Source organism: Saimiri boliviensis, chromosome 2, assembly GCF_048565385.1.
Source record: "Saimiri boliviensis isolate mSaiBol1 chromosome 2, mSaiBol1.pri, whole genome shotgun sequence".
Classification (NCBI taxonomy): domain Eukaryota; kingdom Metazoa; phylum Chordata; class Mammalia; order Primates; family Cebidae; genus Saimiri; species Saimiri boliviensis.
In genome coordinates this window covers 149753650-149774943 of record NC_133450.1, presented here as the reverse complement: position 1 = coordinate 149774943, position 21294 = coordinate 149753650, and the positions used below count along the sequence as shown (strand labels likewise).

The window sequence follows — 21294 nt, the reverse complement described above, 5'->3', positions numbered from 1 at the left end:
AGCTATTTTTTCACCTGCTTCCGAGCCCAAAGCAAACAAAATATTGCTTTAGTTAGAAGGAAGTTAAAAACATTTCCCAAGTGAAAGCAGCATCACGGCATAATCAGCTTTGCCTTGAACATAAGTCCTTTCCTGTTTTAAGCACCCCTCAGTGATTTCCCTCAAATAAAATCCGCCAGCCAATCTGGCCCGAGCCTGTTTTTCAGTTTCATTTCATCCATTCTCTCCCTTACTCACTTTACTCCGGCCAGATTCGCCTGTGGATAGTTCTTTAAGCATAACATACTTGTGTCCTCGGGGTCTTTGCATGTGGAATGACCTCTGGATCTTCCTTTTTCCCCACTCTTGGCCACGGCATTCTCTATATCCCTCAGGCTTACTATTAATTAAAGTGCCTTCTTTAAAGGCTCCCTTCCTTAAAGGCTCCCCTCCTAAAAATCCTCATCAAAAGCTCTTCTCATATTCTCTCAGCTTTCCATTTTCTTCCTTTAACCATTTATCATAATTTCCGATTTAAGTATTCTCTTGCTTATTTTTTGCTCCACGTTGTTACACACACCTTACAGGAATAGAAGCTCCATGAGACATGAATCATATTGGCCTTCTTATATCATGAGACCTAGCATAGGGCAGTCATTCAAGACCTTGTTATAAGAGGAAGGGAGGCCAGGTGCGGTGGCTCATGCCTGTAATCCTAGCACTTTGGGAGGCCGAGGCGGGCGGATCACAAGGTCAAGAGATCGAGACCATCCTGGCCAACATGGTGAAACCCTGTCTCTACCAAAAATACAAAAAAATAGCCGGGCATGGTGGCACGTGCCTACGGTCGCAGCTACTTGGGAGGCTGAGGCGGAAGAATCGCTTGAACCCAGGAGGCGGAGGCTGCAGTGAGCCGAGATTGTGCCACTGCACTCCAGCCTGGTGACAGAGCAAGACTCCGTCTCAAAAAAAAAAAAAAAAAAAAAAAAAAAAAAAAAAAAAGAAGAGAAATATTGGAGAATGGAAAAGCAAAAGGGAGAAACAAGCAAAGGGGACAATGGAAGTATTTGGAATTTGCTTGTTGTAAGGATTTAAAGAAAAAAATTTAAAGCTGAATTTGTTTGTTGTAAGAATTTAAAGAAAAAATCTTGGGGAGGGGGGAAGGCACTTCAAATCGTGCCTGGAACATATTATTCAATGATTCATAACTCTTCTCCATTGAAAATATCTCTTTGACCCAGAAGAGTTAAGCAAACCAGAAATCTAGGAGAGCAATCTCCTACTCTAGGCAAAATCGATTCCACAGGAGTTGAAGAAATGTAGTTCACACAGGCATTTCACATCTACATCAAAGTCCTCTGCCTTATAGCCTCTCTCAGCCCAAAGTCACATTTTCAATAAAAGCAGAAAACCTGTTTCTTTCCAATTTTCCCTGTTGTTCTCTTTTTCTAAGTTGGCTGCAAGCTTTCTCCTAATGGCCTAAGAACAGCTGAGCAGCAGCTGAAAAAGCCATGGGAACCAGCAGTGGGCAAATGAAAGTCAGAATGAAGAAGGATACAATAGGATTCCGGCAACTCTGTCCCAGAGTAGTGGAATTGACCTTAGACAAGTCACTTGCTAGTGTGATAGCTCAAATTGCCAGCATTGGAAGTCTAGCTTTGTTACTTACCTGCTGTATAACTTTAGTAAGTTACATATCTGCTCTGTTCCTGAGTTCCCTCAACTGTGAAACAGCAATAATAACTCCCTCATAGGGTTATTATAAGGATTAAATAAAATCATTGTCAAGAACTTAAATAGTCACTGGCAGAGTAAGCACAACAAATCTTACCTATAATTATTTGTCTGTGTATATATGTGTAAAATGTCATTAGCTGATGAAGATCTCTTGTAGCATGAACAAACTATGGTTTAATCAGTTAAACACTTGGGGGTTTGAATTCTGTCTGAGAATGCTTGTCTTCTTGAATTTCCTATTTCCTTCTTTTTAAAAAAGAAAAAGAAAAAGAAAAGGTAAAACAGCAGTATTGTGAAGGGAGAATGGCAAAGAAAGTTACTAAATTCTGTAAGAGAAAATTTTTCATCCCTGAAATCCTCAAAGACCCTTGGAACTTCACTCTGATGCAATCTTTGTCAGATGGAACTTGACTGAACAAGAAAGACTGACAGAAAAGCTAGGAGAAGACATGAGGGATACTTGTGGGAAACAGGTCTAAGAAAGGCTGGGTAAAAGTTCTGAAAAAACTGGAAAGGATTCAGAAAAATGGGACTAGGATCACAAACGTTAAATCATGTCCCATGTGCCAGGCATTATTTCAAGTGCTTTGTATGCATTAAGTTCATTTAATATTTTCATCCACCTTAGAAAATAGGTGCGTTATCATCTTCATTTGAAACATAAGAAAACCAAGGCAGAGGGAGGTAATGTAGTTTGTCCAAGATCACATAACTTTCAAAAAAGCTCTTCATTTAAAGGCTCAAGAAAATGGAAAATGTGGGGTTCATTTAGACTTGGAAAGGGGAGTAATGAGGATAAGGATGGGATGTGAGTTCATATCAAGAATTTATAATGGTGTTTGAGGTTTTAAATTCCAAAAGTTTTTGTATAATTTTAGAAAACATTTCTTAAACTCTGATCTCTCTTTAAGCTACCCCAACAAAGAAATAATCAGACTGTACTAGAAAATAAGTCATAGAAAGATATGCATCAATCAATTCTTTTGTTTGGGTAAAAAACAGTCCCAAGCTTGAGAGTATGTAGCTTTTCTATTATAGTTGAATATATATTTTTTTGTAACTCAACCCTCTTTCCTCCAACTTGACCTAACAACAAATATACTTCTAGCTGTAATTTAAAAAGGACATTAAAATAGTAATAGAAAAATAACACAAGAGTTTAGGGGCTGGTAATTGAAGATAATTCCTCAGACACTATAAACTCCCTGCTTACTTGGTTTGTAACCAGGGAACTTATTATAGTTAATAATCATCATTTTTAAACTCCTCTTGTAAGTGCAAATTCAGTTGAATTCTTCACTGGGACATAGTAAAAAAAAAAAAATGCAAAGGCATTTGAAAAAGCTCACCCATTTAGATTTAATTACATACATAACTGGTGTCCTCCCAAGTGTGAAAATGCTATAACCAATAAATCAAACAATAAAATTTGTCTGAGAATAGATTTATATAGAAGGTGCATGAGAAATCAAAACTCACTGACTTGTTTTGGGTGTTTTTACCCAGAAAAGTTCTTAAACACAGAGCAAAATGCCTGCTCTTTGACTCTTGCCTTCTTTTGGACACTTAGTTCAGTCATTTTCCCTAGAGGGGAGTTTTTGCACAGTGACTTTGAAGTGAACAGGTTTCAATCTCAAAATCATCTCTCTGTGTTAAGGGATCATTAGATCTGTGCTTGCATGTTAGATTTTAAGATGTTAGATTTTAAGGACCATCTCATTTGTCTAATACTGCTTCTTACATGCTTAATTAGTGACTACTAAGTGAAGCTTAATTCAGCAGGAAAATTATTTACGTTAGAGCTTCCTTGAAATACACACACAAGGAAGACTTTGCAAACTTCTGCAAAGCCAAAGGAGTGGGGAGACAGGGATATTCGGACTACCAAAATACCTTCCTAGGTAGTATCATTAAAAAAAAAAAACACATGAAATTCCCATTAATAATAGTAATAGAATAATCTAAGCATTGCCAACAATTTTGAGCTTCATGAAGTGTATTTTTAAATGTACCTACTTTGAACTGAAATTTCTTGGGAGTGACAAACTTGGAATAAGAAAATGAGGGAGACTGGACTATTGCAATTTTTTGGGCACATCTTACCAGATGTAAATTGTTTGAGGGTATGGATTCACATGTTACCATTTGTAGTAAAATTAAATGGAAAAATCTTTCCCCTTTAATAAAACCTCGTGATAACAATACCTTAAAATACACTTCACAGCTGCTGGTCAACCATGTTAAAGGCACAATCTGATCTCTGCTGACACTTTCCTGAGGAAAAGAGCCAATCAGCTGAGCAACTTCCTCATTCATTGTGCTTTATGAAAATGAAAATGCAAGAGACCTTAGGATTTCAAAACCATCCACGATTACAATTAAGGAAATAAATGTGTAACAGCAGGGGCTTTCACTTTATCATTAAATTATAGTGCCCTTTGTTTTTCTGTTGGCTAATTCAGACAGCAAAATGGCTCTCCCTTGAGTTGCCACAGTTAATTTCTTACCATACTTTCTGCATCACACCATAAAGATAACTTTAAGTAATTTTGGTTAGACCGTGTTTTATTTGTTTGTTTGTTTTGGAGTTCTAGGATCTGACAGGAAAGCAGTGTGAAACAGACAAAGTTCAGAGTTACTCTCAGAGTGACTCAAGCAGGATCCATTTCCTAGTTCCCCCTAGCTGCGGATTTTAAAGTCTGGATCTAGCTCCTGCTCTTGTTTCTCTAAATATTTATCAGTTAACAATTACACATTTGCTCCAATGGCAACAAACGTGGCTGAAGGAATAATGCTTTTCTCCCCAGCAAATATGCAAAATAATGCAAGTCCATCTGAAGTTTTTAGAATCAATTATCAGACTCACGTCTCCCTATTTTAACACTCATTTTATTAAACATATTGGAAAGTTACGTTATGTCAGTATGCTCTCTTTCTCCTTGTTTGCTTTCTGTTGTTTCCCACTCATTTGGTTCTTTCCAGTAAGTTTTTCTAGTATTTTGCTCTCTTATCATACCTGCTGGCTATAATGAAGTTAATAGAACTGCTTAGTAAAGTCCTCTGAATCCTGGTATAAGAGTCCTTTCACACAGAAGAGAATTCCTTTCACTTGGAAATATTTTAAGAAATAAATTTATGAAGTATGGTCTGATATGATTTAGATCATATTTGATCAGGGCACTAAACCAAGACCTGCATTTTGCATGCCTTTTATTTTCATATTTGCAAAGGGCTCTTTACACAAGTTTACTTAAATTGACCTTTTAGGCTTTAAATAAATGTAGTTTTTGCAAACCCGAGTCAAAGCAGGAAATATAAGTTGTACTCACCTTAGTATACTGAATCTTCAAATCAGTGAGTAGTGCAGGTAGGTCTGGCACACCAGAGGATGACATTTCTGATTCGGCTCCTGGAACACAGGTGACTGGCTCAGCAATTAGGTTCTGATAGAGCACTTGGCTTTATCTGTTCCTTTTTATCCGCACGGGCTAAAGTTTATTTGCATACTCGGATACGATTGGATGAACAAACTCAGAGGAAAAAAAGAAAATGACACTACTTATTTGTAACACCTAGGGCAGGAAGCCTTTGACTTTAAACTTAAATCCTTAAGAAACCAGTGCTCCAGCATCGAAGTTGCATCTGGAGACAGTGCACTATTTGCAGATGAATTAATTTACAAAGCCGAAACCTGTGATAAGGGTATGCAGCAGCTGCTCTGGCCACTAAGGCCAGTTATTTTTTTTTTTGACTTTTTATGCTTTTTAATGCTACGATGTAACTTTCTGTTCTCTGACAGATTTGGAATCAGAGAATTTGAGGATTGAAAAGAGTTTAAAAGGGCACCTGTTCTCAGTAGAAGCTGGTGAGGAGAGAATCCTGGCCAGGTGTCTTCAGTACAAGGCTTTCAGGAAATCAGTCCATCTCCCAGAAAATCAGGGTGCTATTTGGGGAAGAAGGGCCTTCTATCTACACCATACACTAAGTTAGTTTTAAAATATCATGTGTATTTTCAGTGCTGGGTAAGTAGACCTACTGTGATTTCAGATGCCCTAAATTATTTTCTATATGTGACCAGAAAAGCCAGCAGGACTTTTAGGGAATCCGGAACACACTGTCACACACAAACACCATAATTAGAAATATAGCAATAATATCTGTTAAAACTCATTTAAAATGAAAGTAACCCTGGTTTTGGAAGTTGTCTGTATTTATGAATATAGGCAGTGTACAAAGTGTAAATTTAAGCAGGGCTTCAAAATAATTCAACTTCTTCAATGTTTAGCTGAAGGACAATCTGTTAAACAGTGTTACTCCCATTTTAAGTACAATACTTTATTGTGTTGTAGTTCTAGCAAATGTTACAATAGGAACAAGATAGAATACTTTGGATACTCTGATTATGAAGAATTAACTGATTTTTTTTTTCTAATGAAACTTGGCAGTTCCCTTGAATATGGGACTTACAAATGGGATTTACTGAAAATTTCTAAAAAGTTTGCCCAAATCAGGTGCATCACTTGTTTCCCTTTCTACCCTCATTCGATATCTCCCTTTTAGGGACACAGAGAGGGTGAGTAGCTTGCTTATGGTCACAGATCTATTAGTGCAAGACAGAATATCATTTCAGGCCAGTCTGACTCCCAAACCTGGACTCTTATTTCTGTTCATTATTTTTGCCCTCTATCCAGAAGAGAACTCCTCTATGGGATCAAGAATCAACTGCTTTGGTTTTCTCAGTGAATAGTCACCCTTACAGGCATTTAAGCATAAGTTTTTATTCATCTAAGACAAGGGTTTGCAAACTTTTTCTGTAAATATTTTCAGCCTCTGGGCTGGATGGTTTCTGATATAATTTACTTGACTCTGCTTAAAAGAAACTGTAGACAGTAGGTAAATTAATGGGTGTAGTTGTTTTCCTATAGAACTTTATTTACAAAAACAGAAGGCAGGCTAGATTTGGTGCATGGGGCCAACTCCCTAGATTCTAAGGCAGTATCATTCCCAATGCCTTTGACTCCTCCGTGTCTCATGCTTGAAGACCAGAGAGAAACTTCTGTGTTCTTTCAACATTTCTCTATTTCTTTCTTTTTGGAAAATCTAATTGTTTTCTCTCTCAAAAATGTGTTTTGAGTTAAATGCACAATTACACAACAGCTGTTACATAACTTGAGAGTGGTACTCCAGCCATGCCCAAACAGCTGTGTTTTGCTGCTTTCTTCTCCCAGAGTCACAGTTGTTTGTGGATTCAAATACTTATTTATTTGATGTCCAGGCGATGAAAGCTCAAGGCTTCATAGCACATTTGGCTTGTCATCTCATTTCTTATATGATCATTTTCAAATGTATTTTATTGGATAATTATGTAAGAACAGTCCCTTTATTCCAGGCATTACTGAATGTAGGCAAAAGGAGTTGCTTTGGAGACAGGTTACCACACCTGCCCATTTAATTTCAGCAAATATTTACTAAGTATCATTTATGCATCTGTAATTCTTCAGCCCTCACCTCACTTGAGCGATCTTTTCTGCCTAGAAACCACAGGACCTGAGACTTATATTTTTGAGGTAAGCATCATCCTGTCCTGAGAGCTTATTTTGTAGAATAGCATATTTCTGGGAGTGGCTGCATATGAGTAAAATATTTCATTAGACTTCTATCCCTTACAGAGGAAAAATGGCTTTAGTGAGAGCCTAGGGACCATGGTTGCACATTTTAGGTCTGGACCCAGAGTTGTACATTTTTACTGTATGCCAGGACTCTACAGCAGAGGAGAAGCTGGTCCTCTAACTTGAGGGTAATAGACAAAGGATGTTCCATCTTCTTTTTCTTTCTTAGGAACAAACTAAATCACACACATACACAAACACACACACACACACACACACACACACACTCATGGGCACACAAATATGAACACGGAGAGAGAAAGAAGAAATATAAGAGGATCGTTTATCACTTGAATGTGACTTCTCTAGCCCTTTGTGAAAGCTTTAATTATACCAACAAACATATAGATTATGACTTCAACCATTCTTGAAACTCCTCTCTCATTTTACAACAAACATCTCCAAAACTTCATCTAATCCTCAGTTCCTGAAAAGAAAAAAGGAGCCTAATCTGCCATCCACATGAGTGCTTGAAATAAAAAAAAAAATTGTTGAAAAAAGTCATATGATGAATTAAAACAGCTTCTGCAATGGACTGAATGTTTCTGTCCAGTCACAATGCATATGTTGAAATCCTAACCCCCAATATGATGGTATTAGGAAATTGAGCCTTTGGGAGGTATATTAGTCAATTCTCATGCTGCTAATAAAGACATGCCTGAGACTGGGTAATTCATAAAGGAAAGAGGTTTAACTGACTCACAGCTGAGGCTGGGGAGGCCTCAGAAAACTTATAATCATGGCAGAAGGGGAAGCAAACACATCCTTCTTCACATGACGGCACAAAGGAGAAGTGCTCAGCAAAAGGGGAGAAAAAGCCCCTTATAAAACCGTCAGATCTCATAAAAACAAACTATCATGACAACAGCATGAGGGCAAACTTCCTGTCATGATTAAATTACCTCCCAGCAGGTCCCTCCCATGACACGTGGGGATAATGGGAACTACAATTCAGGGTGAGATTTGGGTAGGGACACAGAGCAAACCATGTTAGGAGGTAATGAGATTATGAAGGTAGGACCCTCATGAATGGTGTCAGTGCTTTTATAAAAGAGACTCCAGAGAGATCTCTCGCTGTTGTTGCCATGTGAGGATGCAATGAGAAGTTGGCAATCTGCAACCCAGGAGAGGGCTCTCACCAGAACCCAACCATGCTGGCACCCTTATTTCAGACTTCAAGCTTCCAGAACTGTGAGAAATTAATGGCTGTTGCTTAGATGTGACCCAGCCTATAGTATTTTTGTTACAGCAGCCTGAACGAACTAAGACTGCTTCTTTTCATAATTCCTGATTTCAAAATCCTGGAACCATTTATTGAAGGTGAACCTCTCCTACTCCAGTTATATGATCACTCCCCTATCTATTCTCTGTTGCCTTAGCATGTCTGCATGTCTCTCTGCCTGTTGATAGACCTAGCAAGAAATCTATCCCTATGATTTTGATTACTACATTTTTAGCAGATACCACGTTGCTCTTATGCTTATTTGAGTTTTCATAATTTGGGAAAAGTGAATCTTGTATGTAGTGAGAGAGTCTGTGCTTAGTTGGCAAGCTGATGTTAAAAATGGAAGTGGGAGGGGATGCTGGGAAGATGGCCGACTGATAACAGCTCAGGACTTCAGCTCCCAGTGAAAGTGCAGAGGGTGAGTGGACGCCACATTTCCAAATGAATTTTTATTGCCCACAGACCAGGAGATACCCAGGCAGAGGGGTCACCAGCTCCGCTGTTCCGGCCGGGGTGGCTGTTTTGGCCCCCGCGGGGCTAATTTGGCTCATGTGGCTTTGACCATGCCCTGTTGTGGTGGTTCTCTGTACAAAAGCCACTGGTCTGGGAGCCCTCTTAGCTGGCGATTGGAGCCCTAGGACGGCAGAGTTGCCCATTCATCTGAAATAGCGAGCCAGGCCAGGAGATTCCTAGGCAAAAAAACCGCCAGGAGCCGGCGCTGCTGTTTGAGCCGACTCAGTGAGTCGCAGCACGGGAGATCCCAGCGCCTTTTCAAAAAGCTACTGGAACGCTGGGTCGTTCAACTTAAAAAAATTAAAAGAAAGACTCTGAGTCAGGGAGCCAGGTGATCAGGCTTGGTTGGTCCCACCCCCCACCCCCAACAACAACAACAACGAAAACAAAAACAGTAATTGGAATGCTCTGGGTTGAGCGTTCCACAGCAAGCACAGCTGAATCTGGGATGGTCCGGCTCTGTGGGGGAGGGGTGTCCACCATTACTGAGACTCTCCACCACTACGGAGGCAGGCTGCCATTGCTGAGGCAACCCACCGTTGCTGAGGTAGTTCTAACTATGCCCATATAAACAGGACTGCAGGGAAGAGCACATGGCAGCTGGGCAGAGCCCACAGCAGTTCAGCAAAGCCTCTGCAGGCAGACAGTGGCTAGGTGGGCTGCTAGCTGGGCGGGGCAGACCTGAAAGAAAAATCAAAAAGGAGGACAGTAGCACAACGGAAACTCATAAAGCCCTAACTCCCCAGGACAGAGCACCTGGGAACAAAAAGTGGTTTATGAGTTCAGCTGCAGCAGACCTAAACGTACCTGCCCAGCAGCTCTGAACGAACAACAGAGCTCACAGCTCAGGACTTAAGCCCCAATAAAAGATAGACTGTCTCCTCAAGTAGCTCCCTGACCCCCATAGATCCAAAGAGTCACCTCATAAAGGAGAGAATGGACTGACAGTTGGCGAGCACCTTCTGGGACAAAGATAGCGGAAGAGGAAATGGGTAGCAACCCTTACTCTTTTGCAGCTGCTGCAGGTGATCCCCAGGCAAGCAGGGCCTGGAGAGGACCTCAGCAGTCTTACACCAGAGGGGTCAGACTGCTAGAAGGAAAGCTTTAAAAAAAAAAAAGAAGTAAGTTCAGCATCCACAAACTAGAAGCTCACTCAGAGACCCAATCTGAAAGACAGTAACTACAAAGACAACAGGTGGATAAACCCACAAAAATGGGAAGAAACCAGCGCAAAAAGGATGAAAACTCCTGAAACCAGAACACCTCTCCTCCTAAAAGGGATCACAACTCCTCACCAGCAAGGGAACCAGACTGAATGGAGAAGGAGTGTGATGAAATGACAGAATCAGACTTCAGAAGGTGGGTAATAAGAAACTACAGTGAGCTAAAAGAACATGTTCTAACCCAATGCAAAGAAACCAGGAACCTTGAAAAAAGACTGGACGAAATGCTAACGAGAATGGACAACATAGAGAGGAATATAAGTGAATTGATGGAGCTGAAAAACACAACACGAGAACTTTGCGAAGCATGCACAAGTTTCAGCAGCCAAATTGACCAAGCAGAAGAAAGGATATCAGAAGTCGAAGATCAACTCAATGAAATAAAAAGAGAGGCAAGAACAGAGAAAAAAGCACTAAAAGGAATGAACAAAATCTTCAAGAAATGTGGGACTATGTGAAAAGACCTAATCTACGTCTGATGGGTGTACCTGAATGTGATGAAGAGAATGAATCCAAGCTGGAAAATACTCTTCAGGATATTATCCAGGAAAACTTCCCCAACCTAGCAAGGCAGACCAATATTCAAATCCAGGAAATACAGAGAACACCACAAAGATATTCCTCAAGAAGAGCAACCCCAAGGCACATAATCGTCAGATTCACCAGGGTTGAAATAAAAAAGAAAAATGCTAAGGGCAGCCAGAGAGAAAGGTCGGGTTACCCACAAAGGGAAGCCCATTAGACTCACAGCAGATCTCTCAGCAGAAACCCTACAAGCCAGAAGAGACTGGGGTCCAATATTCAACATCCTTAAAAAAAAGAACTTTCAACCCAGAATCTCCTATCCAGCCAAATTAAGCTTCATAAGTGAAGGAAAAATAAAATCCTTTGTGAACAAGCAAGTACTCAGAGATTTCATCACCACCAAACCTGCTCTACAAGAACTCCTGAAAGAGGCTCTACACATAAAAAGGAACAACCAGTACCAGCCACTCCAAAAACACACCAAATGGCAAAAGAGCAGCAACACAGTCAAGAATCTGCATCAACTAACCAACAAAACAGCCAGGTAGCATCAAAATGACAGTATCAAATTCACACATAACAATACTATCCCTAAATGTAAATGGACTAAATGCCCCAATCAAAAGACACAGACTGGCAAATTGGATAAAAAGCCAAAACCCATCAGTGTGCTGTATCCAGGAAACCCATCTTAAATGCAAGGATACACAAAGACTCAAAATAAAGGGATGGAGGAAGATCTACCAAGCAAATGGAGAGCAAAAAAAAGCAGGAGTCACAATTCTCATCTCTGATAAAATAGACTTTAAAGCAACAAAGATCAAAAGAGACAAAGAAGGACATTACATAATGGTAAAAGGATCACTGCAACAAGAAGAGCTAACGATCCTAAATATATACGCACCCAATACAGGACCACCCGGATACATAAGGCAAGTTCTTAAAGACTTACAAAGAGACTTAGACTCCCACACAATAATAGTGGGAGACTTTAACACCCCATTGTCAATATTAGACAGATCCACCAGACAGAAAATCAACAAGGATATCCGGGACCTAAACTCAGACCTGGAACAAGCAAACCTAATAGACATTTACAGAACTCTCCACCCCAAATCCACAGAATATACATTCTTCTCAGCACCACATCACACCTACTCTAAAATTGACCACATAATTGGCAATAAATCACTCCTCAGCAAATGCAAAAGAACAGAAATCATAACAAACAGTCTCTCAGACCACAGTGAAATCGAGTTAGAACTCAGAATGCAGAAACTAACTGAGAACCACACAACTTCATGGAAACTGAACAACTTGCTCTTGAATGTTGACTGGATAAACAATGAAATGAAGGCAGAAATAAAGATGTTCTTCGAAACCAACAAGAACGAAGACACAACATAGCAGAATCTCTGGGACACATTTAAAGCAGTCTCTAGAGGAAAATATATAGCAATGAGTGCCCACATGAGAAGAAAGGGGAGATCTAAAATTGACACCCTATCATCAAAATTGAAAGAGCTAGAGGAGCAAGATAAAAAAAACTCAAAACTTAGCAGAAGACAGGAAATAACTAAGATCAGAGCAGAACTGAAGGAAATAGAGACACAAAAATCTCTTCAAAAAATCAATAAATCCAGGACCTAGTTTTTCGAAAAGATCAACAAAATAGACAGACCACTAGCTAGATTAATAAAAAAGAAAAGAGAGAATAATCAAATTGGTGCAATAAAAAACGATAAAGTGGATATCACCACAGATTCCACAGAAATCCAAACCATCATCAGAGATTATTACAAACAACTCTATGCATATAAACTAGTAAACCTGAAGAAATGGATAGATTCCTGGACACCTGCATCCTCCCAAGCCTAAACCAGGAAGAAGTCGAAACCCTGAATAGACCAATAAAAAGGTCTGAAGTCGAGGCAGCAATTAAGAGCCTACCACCCAAAAAAAGCCCAGGTCCAGATGGATTCACAGCCGAATTCTACCAGACATACAAAGAGGAGCTGGTACCATTCTTTCTGAAACTATTACAGACAATCCAAAAAGAGGGAATCCTTCCCAAATCATTTTATGAGACCAACATCATCCTGATACCAAAACCTGACAGAGACTCAACAAGAAAAGAAAACTTCAGGCCAATATCCATGATGACCATAGATGCAAAAATCTTCAATAAAATACTGGCAAGCCGATTGCAACAGCATATCAAAAAGCTTATCCACCATGATCAAGTAGGATTCATCCCGGGAATGCAAGGCTGGTTCCATATACGCAAGTCTATAAACGTAATTCACCACATAAACAGAACCAAAGACAAAAACCACATGATGATCTCAATTGATGCAGAGAAGGCCTTTGACAAAATTCAAAAGCCCTTTATGCTAAAAACTCTCAATAAACTAGGTATTGACGGAACGTATCTCAAAATAATAAAAGCTGTTTATGACAAACCAACAGCCAATATCATACTGAATGGGCAAAAACTGGAAGCATTCTATTTGAAACCTGGCACTAGACAAGGATGCCCTCTCTCACCACTCCTATTCAATATAATACTGGAAGTTCTAGCCAGAGCAATCAGGCAAGAAAAAGAAAAAAAGGGTATTCAAATAGGAAAGGAGGAAATCAAATTGTCTCTATTTGCAGATGACATGATTATATATCTAGAAGACCCATCATCTCATCCCAAAATCTCCTGAAACTGGTAAACAACTTCAGCAAAGTCTCAGGATACAAAATCAACATGCAAAAATCACAAGCATTCCTATACACCAATAACAGACTTAAAGAGAGCCAAATCAAGAACGAACTGTCATTCACAATTGCTACAAAGACAATAAAATACCTAGGGACACAACTAACAAGGAACGTAAAGGACCTCTTCAAGGAGAACTACAAGCCACTGCTCAAGGAAATAAGAGAGGACACAAACAGATGGAGAAACATTCCATGTTCATGGTTAGGAAGAATCAACATCATGAAAATGGCCATACTGCCCAAAGTAATTTACAAATTCAACACTATTCCCATCAAGCTACCAATGACCTTCTTCACAGAACTGGAAAAAACCACCTTAAACTTCATATGGAACCAAAAGAGAGCCCGCATAGCCAAGTCAATTCTAAGCAAAAAGAACAAAGCAGGAGGCATCACACTACCGGACTTCAAACTATACTACAAGGCTACAGTAATGAAAACAGCATGGTACTGGTATCAAAACAGAGATATAGACCAATGGAACAGAACAGAGGCCTCAGAGGAAATACAACATATCTACAACCATCCGATCTTCGACAAACCTGACAAAAACAAGCAATGGGGAAAGGATTCCCTGTTTAATAAATGGTGTTGGGAAAACTGGCTAGCCATGTGCAGAAAGCAGAAACGGACCCCTTCCTGACACCTTACACCAAAATTAACTCCAGATGGATTAAAGACTTAAACATCAGACCTAACACCATAAAAACCCTAGAAGAAAATCTAGGCAAAACCATTCTGGACATGGGCGTAGGCAAGGACTTCATGACCAAAACGCCAAAAGCAATGGCAACAAAAGCCAAAATAGACAAATGGGACCTAATCAAACTCCACAGCTTCTGCACGGCAAAAGAAACAGTCATTAGAGTGAATCGGCAACCAACAGAATGGAAAAAATTTTTGCAGTCTACCCATCTGACAAGGGGCTGATATCCAGAATTTACAAAGAACTAAAACAGATCTACAAGAAAAAAACAAACAAGCCCATTAAAAGTGGGCAAAGGATATGAACAGACACTTTACAAAAGAAGACATACAGGAGGCCAACAAACATATGAAAAAATGCTCATCATCACTGGTCATTAGAGAAATGCAAATCAAAACCACATTGAGATACCATCTCACACCAGTTAGAATGGCGATCATTAAAAAATCTGGAAACAACAGATGCTGGAGAGGGTGTGGAGAAATAGGAACACTTTTACACTGTTGGTGGGAGTGTAAATTAATTCAACCATTGTGGAAGACAGTGTGGCGATTCCTCAAGGACCTAAAAATAGAAATCCCATTTGATCCAGCAATCCCATTACTGGGTATATATCCAAAGGATTATAAATCATTCTACTATAAGGACACATGCACACGAATGTTCATTGCAGCACTGTTTACAATAGCAAAGACTTGGAACCAACCCAAATGCCCATCGATGATAGACTGGATAGGAAAAATGTGGTACATATACACCATGGAATATTATGCAGCCATCAAAAACGAGGAGTTCACGTCCTTTGTAGGGACATGGATGAACCTGGAAACCATCATTCTCAGCAAACTGACACAAGAGCAGAAAATCAAACACCGCGTGTTCTCACTCATAGGTGGGTGTTGAATAATGAGAATACATGGACACAGGGAGGGGAGCACTACACACCGGGGTCCGTTGGGGGGAAATGGGGGAGGGACGGGGGGGTGGGGAAGTGGGAAGGGATAGCATGGGGAGAAATGACAGATACAGTTGAGGGGAAGGAAGGCAGCAAACCACACTGCCATGTGTGTACCTATGCAACAATCTTGCATGTTCTTCACATGTACCCCAAAACCTAAAATGCAATAAAAACAAAAACAAAAACAAAAAAAACCCAAAAAACAAAACAAACAAAAAAAAATGGAAGTGGAAGGCAGAATTTAAGTATATAAACATATGTATTTGTTGGCTAATTTCGGTTTACATGCCATTCTTCTTTAATTAGAATTTCCTCACCTCCGATTTCTTCTGCTCCTTACATATCCCTTTATTGCTGTTCTTCTTGGCTTGTGTTACTGAGATAGGAGAGATGCTCCTCTTATCTGGTCTAATCAGACACTAACTGATTAGTAAGGTCACTAAAACAGTACATTAAAACCTCTGTAAGATGATTATTTGGGTTTAAATAGGTTTTTGCTAAACCTTATGGGTTGAGGCCATTTCTGGGAACTGGATTTGCTGCTTGGAATTTGAAATAATCTTGGATAAATAGTGCTCATAGTGTTTTGTCTGCAGTTTCCAGTTTCTTTCTTTAATGTGGAGAGAGACAGACATGAAATACATCAATGAGTCAATCCAAATGCAGACTACTTTGAGAGCTCCACATTTTTTCCCATTTTTTTTTTTATAATTCTCATGCAGATTATCCAAAAATATATTTATAAATTTGATAATATTAAGTGTTTGTAATGTATTCAGTTTAGTTTTCATATAAGTAACTTTTCTAACCACCTGTGCCCTGGCAATTAATCAATATTTTAAGTAAGATGTTTTGATGCTGGCTTTGAAGCTGTTAAAAGGGACCAAAAGCCAAGGAATTAAAAAATAAAGCTCTATAAACTGGAAAAGATGACAATGGATTATTTCCTAGAATCTCTGGAGAGAGCCTAACATGTCCACTCCTTTGATATTGACCAGTGAAACTGATTTCAGATCTCTAAAACTGTTGTTGTAAACCACCAAGTTTATAATTGTTACAGCAGCCATCAGAAATTAGTGCACTAATCAATGAAAGTTCAAGTTCATAGATGCCAAAATGTATATGTTATCATTGATCATTCACCAGTCATTCTTCATGTCGTTCAGGTTTATTGATACTATCTAAATATTATCATTTAAATAAAGATAAGCTTTCTATCTGTACCTTACAATGAAGAGCGAATCAGTTGTTTTATCTATCTATATATTTTTTTTGTAAAGATGGGCAAAAGGTTTATTTGGCTCATGTTTCTGCATGCAGCATAAGCATGGCACCAGCATCTGCTCAGCTCCTGAAGATTTTACTCATGGCAAAAGACAAAGAGGGAGCAGATATGTCACAAGGAGAGAGAGGGAGCAAGAGAGAAGGGGAAAGTATCAGGCTCTTACATAACCAGCTCTCCTGTGAATTTATTATCATGGGGAGGGCACCAAGTCATTCATGAGGAATCCACCTGCATGACACAAACACCTTCCACTAGGCCCCACCTTCAACAGTGGAGAGTACATTTCAGCATGAGATTTATAGGTGACAAACATCCATACTATATTATTTTGCCCCAGACCCCCCAAATATTGTATTATTCTCACATTGCAAAATACAATCATTCCTTTCCAATAATCTTCCAAAATCTTAGCTTGTTCCAGCATCAACTTAAAAGTTCAAAGTCTAAAGTCCCATCTGATACTCAAGGCAAGTTCCTTTCACCTGTGAGTCTGCAAAATAAAAAACTTATTTACTTGCAATATACAATGGTAGTACAAGCATTTGGTAAACATTCCCATTCCAAATGGGAGAAATTGGCCAAAAGAAAGGGGCAATGGGATCGACTCAAGTCCAAAATACATCAGAGTAGGCATTAAACCCTAAAGCTCAAACATAATCCTTGATTCCATGCTCTGCATTCTGGTGTGAGGAGTGTAGTCCTGAGGCCTCTGGAAGCCCTATCCCCATGACTTTCCTGGGCACCACCCACATGGCTGTTCTCAAGGGCTGGAGTTGAATGCCTGCAGCATTTCCAGGCTCAGATACAGGCTGCTGGTGGCTCTCCCATTCTGGGCCTAGAGGGCCGTGGCCCTATTCCCACAGCTCCACTCAATGCCCTGGTGAGGACTCTATACGGGGCTCTAACCCCACATTTCCACTTAGCACTGCTCTAGTAGAAGTTCTCTGTGGGAGCTCTGCCCCTGCAGCAGGTTCCTGCCCGGGCATCAAGGCTTTCTATTACATCATCTGAAATCTAGCTGGGAGTTGCCAAGTCTCTTTTACTCTTGCATTCTGAATACCTGCAGATTTAACGTTGCATGGAAGCCACAAAGCCTTATGGCTTTCATTGTCTGAAGCAGTGGCCAGAGCCGTAGCTAAGGCTCTTTGAGCCAGAAAGTTCTGCTATAGGTAGCAATATCCCAGGGCTGGGAAGGGCAGCAGAGTCCTAGATCTGATCCCAAGAACCACTCTTTCTTCCTAAGCCTCTGGGCCTGTGATGGGAGGGCTTTGAAATAGCTTGAGGCCTTTCTCTCATTGCCTTGAATATTAACACCTGGCTTCCTTTTAGTTATGCAGATCTCTCTAGCAAGTGGTTGTTCCTCCACCTGATTGGATTCTTCTCCAGAAAATGCTCTTTCCTTCTTTACCGCATGTCCAGGCTGAAAATTTTCTGAATTTTTGCACTTTGCTTTGCTTTTAATTACAAGTTATGACTTTTAAGTTTTTCCGTTGCTCCCAAATCTGATCATAGGTTGTTAGAAGCAGCCATAGCACATCTTAAGTACTTTGCTTGCTTAGAAATTTTTCCTGCCAGATACTAAGTCATTACACGTAAGTTTAAACTTCCTTAAATCCCTAGGGCATGGACACAGTGCAGCCAGGTTCTTTGCTAGGGTATAACAAAGGTGACCTTTGCTCAGTTTCCAATAAATTCCTTATTTTTATCTGAGACCTCATCAGCCTGGTCTTCACTGTCCATATTTCTATCAGCATTTTGGTCACAATCACTTAGCTGGTTTCCCAGAGGTTCCAAACTGTCTCTCATCTTTCTGTCCTCTTCTGAGCAGCCCTTCCCCTGCCAACTCTTCCAATTTCTTCCTGTTACACAGTTCCAAAGCTGCTCATGTTTTCAAGTATATTTTTAGAAATGCCTCACTCCTTAGTACCAATTTTTAATGTTAATCCATTTTGTGTAGCTATAAACACCTGAGACTAGATAATTCATTATTTTTTTTAAAAGAGGATTATTTGCCTGACAATTCTGCAGACTGTACAAGCATGGCACCAGCATCTGCTTTGCTTCTGCTGAAGCCTCAGAAAGCTTTTACTCATGGCAGAAGGCAAAGAAGGAGCAGGTATGTTATATGGTGAGAGAGGGAGAAAGAATTACATTTTAAAAACCTTCCAGTTTCGGTTGCATTATAAATATTCATTATATTGCAAAAGTATTGTGTAATAAGTAATGATTTCTGTGAAAGCTAATGCTTTTTAAAGTAATTATTGTATTTGAAGAATGTAAAACTTTTGGTTTGCATTTGTTTGCTTGAATTTGTTCTCACATTTTAAAGTTACACATACATATCCAGATCTATGACCACAATCCAAATTTGTCTTCCAGGCCCTGGCTTTACATTTCAACTGCTTGTCAGATAACTAAGCTAAATGCCACACCTCATCATGTAGCTGGGTTTGCAAACCTGAGAGCCTGCATATTTGTTTTATGTGGACTGTACAATGCTGTACAAATTAGAAACATTTAAAGAAAATTCCAGATTTTAACTTCTTAAATGTCAGAATACATGAAGAATAGTTTTAGCCTGTCTGCCATCCATTAAAATCACCTGGGTAATTCAAAACAAAGCAAAACAACAAAAATAAAAGATTCTGATTATGTAGGAGTAGTTTGAACCCAGGTGTGTTTAATGTGCCTTAGGTAATTCTAATGTGTGGTCAGCTGTCAGAACCACTGAAGCAGCTTTGGGTTCCATTTCCTCATAGCGCAACCATGAAGCGGAGTGGTAAAGGCTGTCAAAGTTGGAGCTGCTTTTGAACACTCTGTCATTATCCTATTCTACGTTATAGTTGTCTGTTATAAGTTTTTGTTCCGCTTTGACTTATAGCACCCAAATGAGTCATAACATCTACATCCACTGGAAACCTTTTAGAAATGCAGTCTCTCACCCCATCTTATACATACTGAATCAGAAACTCTGGGGTGGGGCCCAGCAATTCATGGTGTGTATAACAAGCCCTCCTGGTGATTCTGATTCATGCTCAAGTTTGAGAATGACTGCACTCCAACACAGACCTCCACCTGTCTCTATTATTTATTCTTGTCTGCTTTCACTTAAGTTACCACCTTGTCTTTTATAAGACCCCTAAAGAAACTCATTATCATTTTTGCAAAGATAATCTTTTCTTGAATTTTCTGTCTCTGATTATGACCAAACAACACCAACCAAACATCAGGCATTGGCAATTTCTTGACTTTCCTTCTGGTAAAATATTAATTTTATTTAATGAAACAAATTAACACCTTCAACTTTCTAGTGTCCTATTTTAGATTTAGGTTTTAAACAGCATATAGCTGGACCGTATTTTAATACAATCTGTCTTTAGTTTTTATGTTCAATATATATTTAATATGTATATATATTTAGTCCTTTATTTATATCTATTGTAATTACTGATGTACTTTGTGCTTTCTCTTTGTCTTTTAGATCAGTTACGATTAAATTTGGCTGCCTCTGATGGAACACCCCCCCTCCCCGCCCCCACAAAAAGAATTCAAGGTGGGAATGGAGTCTTCTCTAACATAAACAGATTGTAAGCAGGTTGTCCACGGCAGCCATGGGGGCAGAATGGAAAGACAGAGGCTGCTTCCAGCTTACTGCTCTAGCATCCCTTAGGTATGACTTTTTGCCTTCTGATAAGAGAGGACTGCTAGAACTCCAACAGTTACATTTAAATTCCAGGATTCAGAAGAAAGCAACAAAAGTCTAGGGTCCATCTACATTTTGAGGAAGTTTCCCTGAAGCTTGGAGCTCGTTGACTGTAGCTTAGTCTTATGTCCATACCTAGCTATGAGGGAAAATGAAGATTGTAAGATTTTTCTATGATTTTGGGAGGCCAAGGTGGGCAGATCATTTGAAGTCAGGAGTTTGAGACCAGCCTGGCCAACATGGTGAAACTCCATCTCTATTAAAAATACTGGGCGTAATGGCATGCACTTTTAGTCTCAGCTGCGTGGAAGGCCGAGGCAGGGGAATTGTTTGAACCTGGGAGGCACACATTGTGGTGAGCTGAGATTATGCCATTGCATTCCAGCCTGGGCAACAGAGGGAGACTCCATCTCAAGTAATAATAATATAATAATAGTAGTAGTAGTAGTGATTTATTTATCCCTCCTTTTCCACTTCTGTTCTTGTTTGGTTTTACTTGTTAACCTAAAAATTTTAAAACACTAATCTGTACATTTAATTACCATTTCTTTCTTGTAAAGAATTCAGAGATTTTGAACACTCTGTCATTGCCCTATTCTACATGTTATAGTTGTCCATTATAACTTTTTGTTCCACCTTGATTTATAGCACCCAAATGAGTCATAATTATATCATCATTATTTTATTCACTCAATTCCTATTTTACTTTACTTTTTAAATTTTCATCACTTATTATTTATTATTTAATCTCAGTATTTCCTTCTGGGTTTAATTTCACTCTTTGAGAGTCTGTTAGAGGTTCATATTCTTGACCAGTCTTATCAGGAGATTGTGAACTTTGTTAGTTTTTCAAAGAATTTTGGGCTTTGTCGACACTCTACTATATGTTTGTTAGTTTGTTTTTATTAATTTCTGTTCTTATTGTTATCATCATTCTACTTTCTTTAGGTTGTTTTGATGTCTCTTCTCTAACTTCCTGATACATAGATGATTTAATTTTCT

The 21294-nt window shown here is 39.3% G+C and overlaps 1 protein-coding gene across 3 annotated transcripts in view; it reads right to left on the bottom strand.

The window, feature by feature from the left end:
• ALDH1A1 (aldehyde dehydrogenase 1 family member A1) overlaps positions 1-21294 on the bottom strand; it is a 305164-nt gene that overhangs the window by 44922 nt on the left and 238948 nt on the right. For 2 of the 3 annotated variants that reach the window (XM_074394665.1, XM_003935614.3), the window contains one exon: positions 5046-5125. The exons of the other annotated variant lie outside the window; for it this stretch is intronic. In XM_074394665.1, coding sequence (XP_074250766.1) covers positions 5046-5111 — 66 coding nt within the window. In that variant the 5' untranslated portion in view covers positions 5112-5125. The remainder of the gene's footprint in view (positions 1-5045; positions 5126-21294) is intronic. 3 annotated transcript variants of the gene reach the window in all.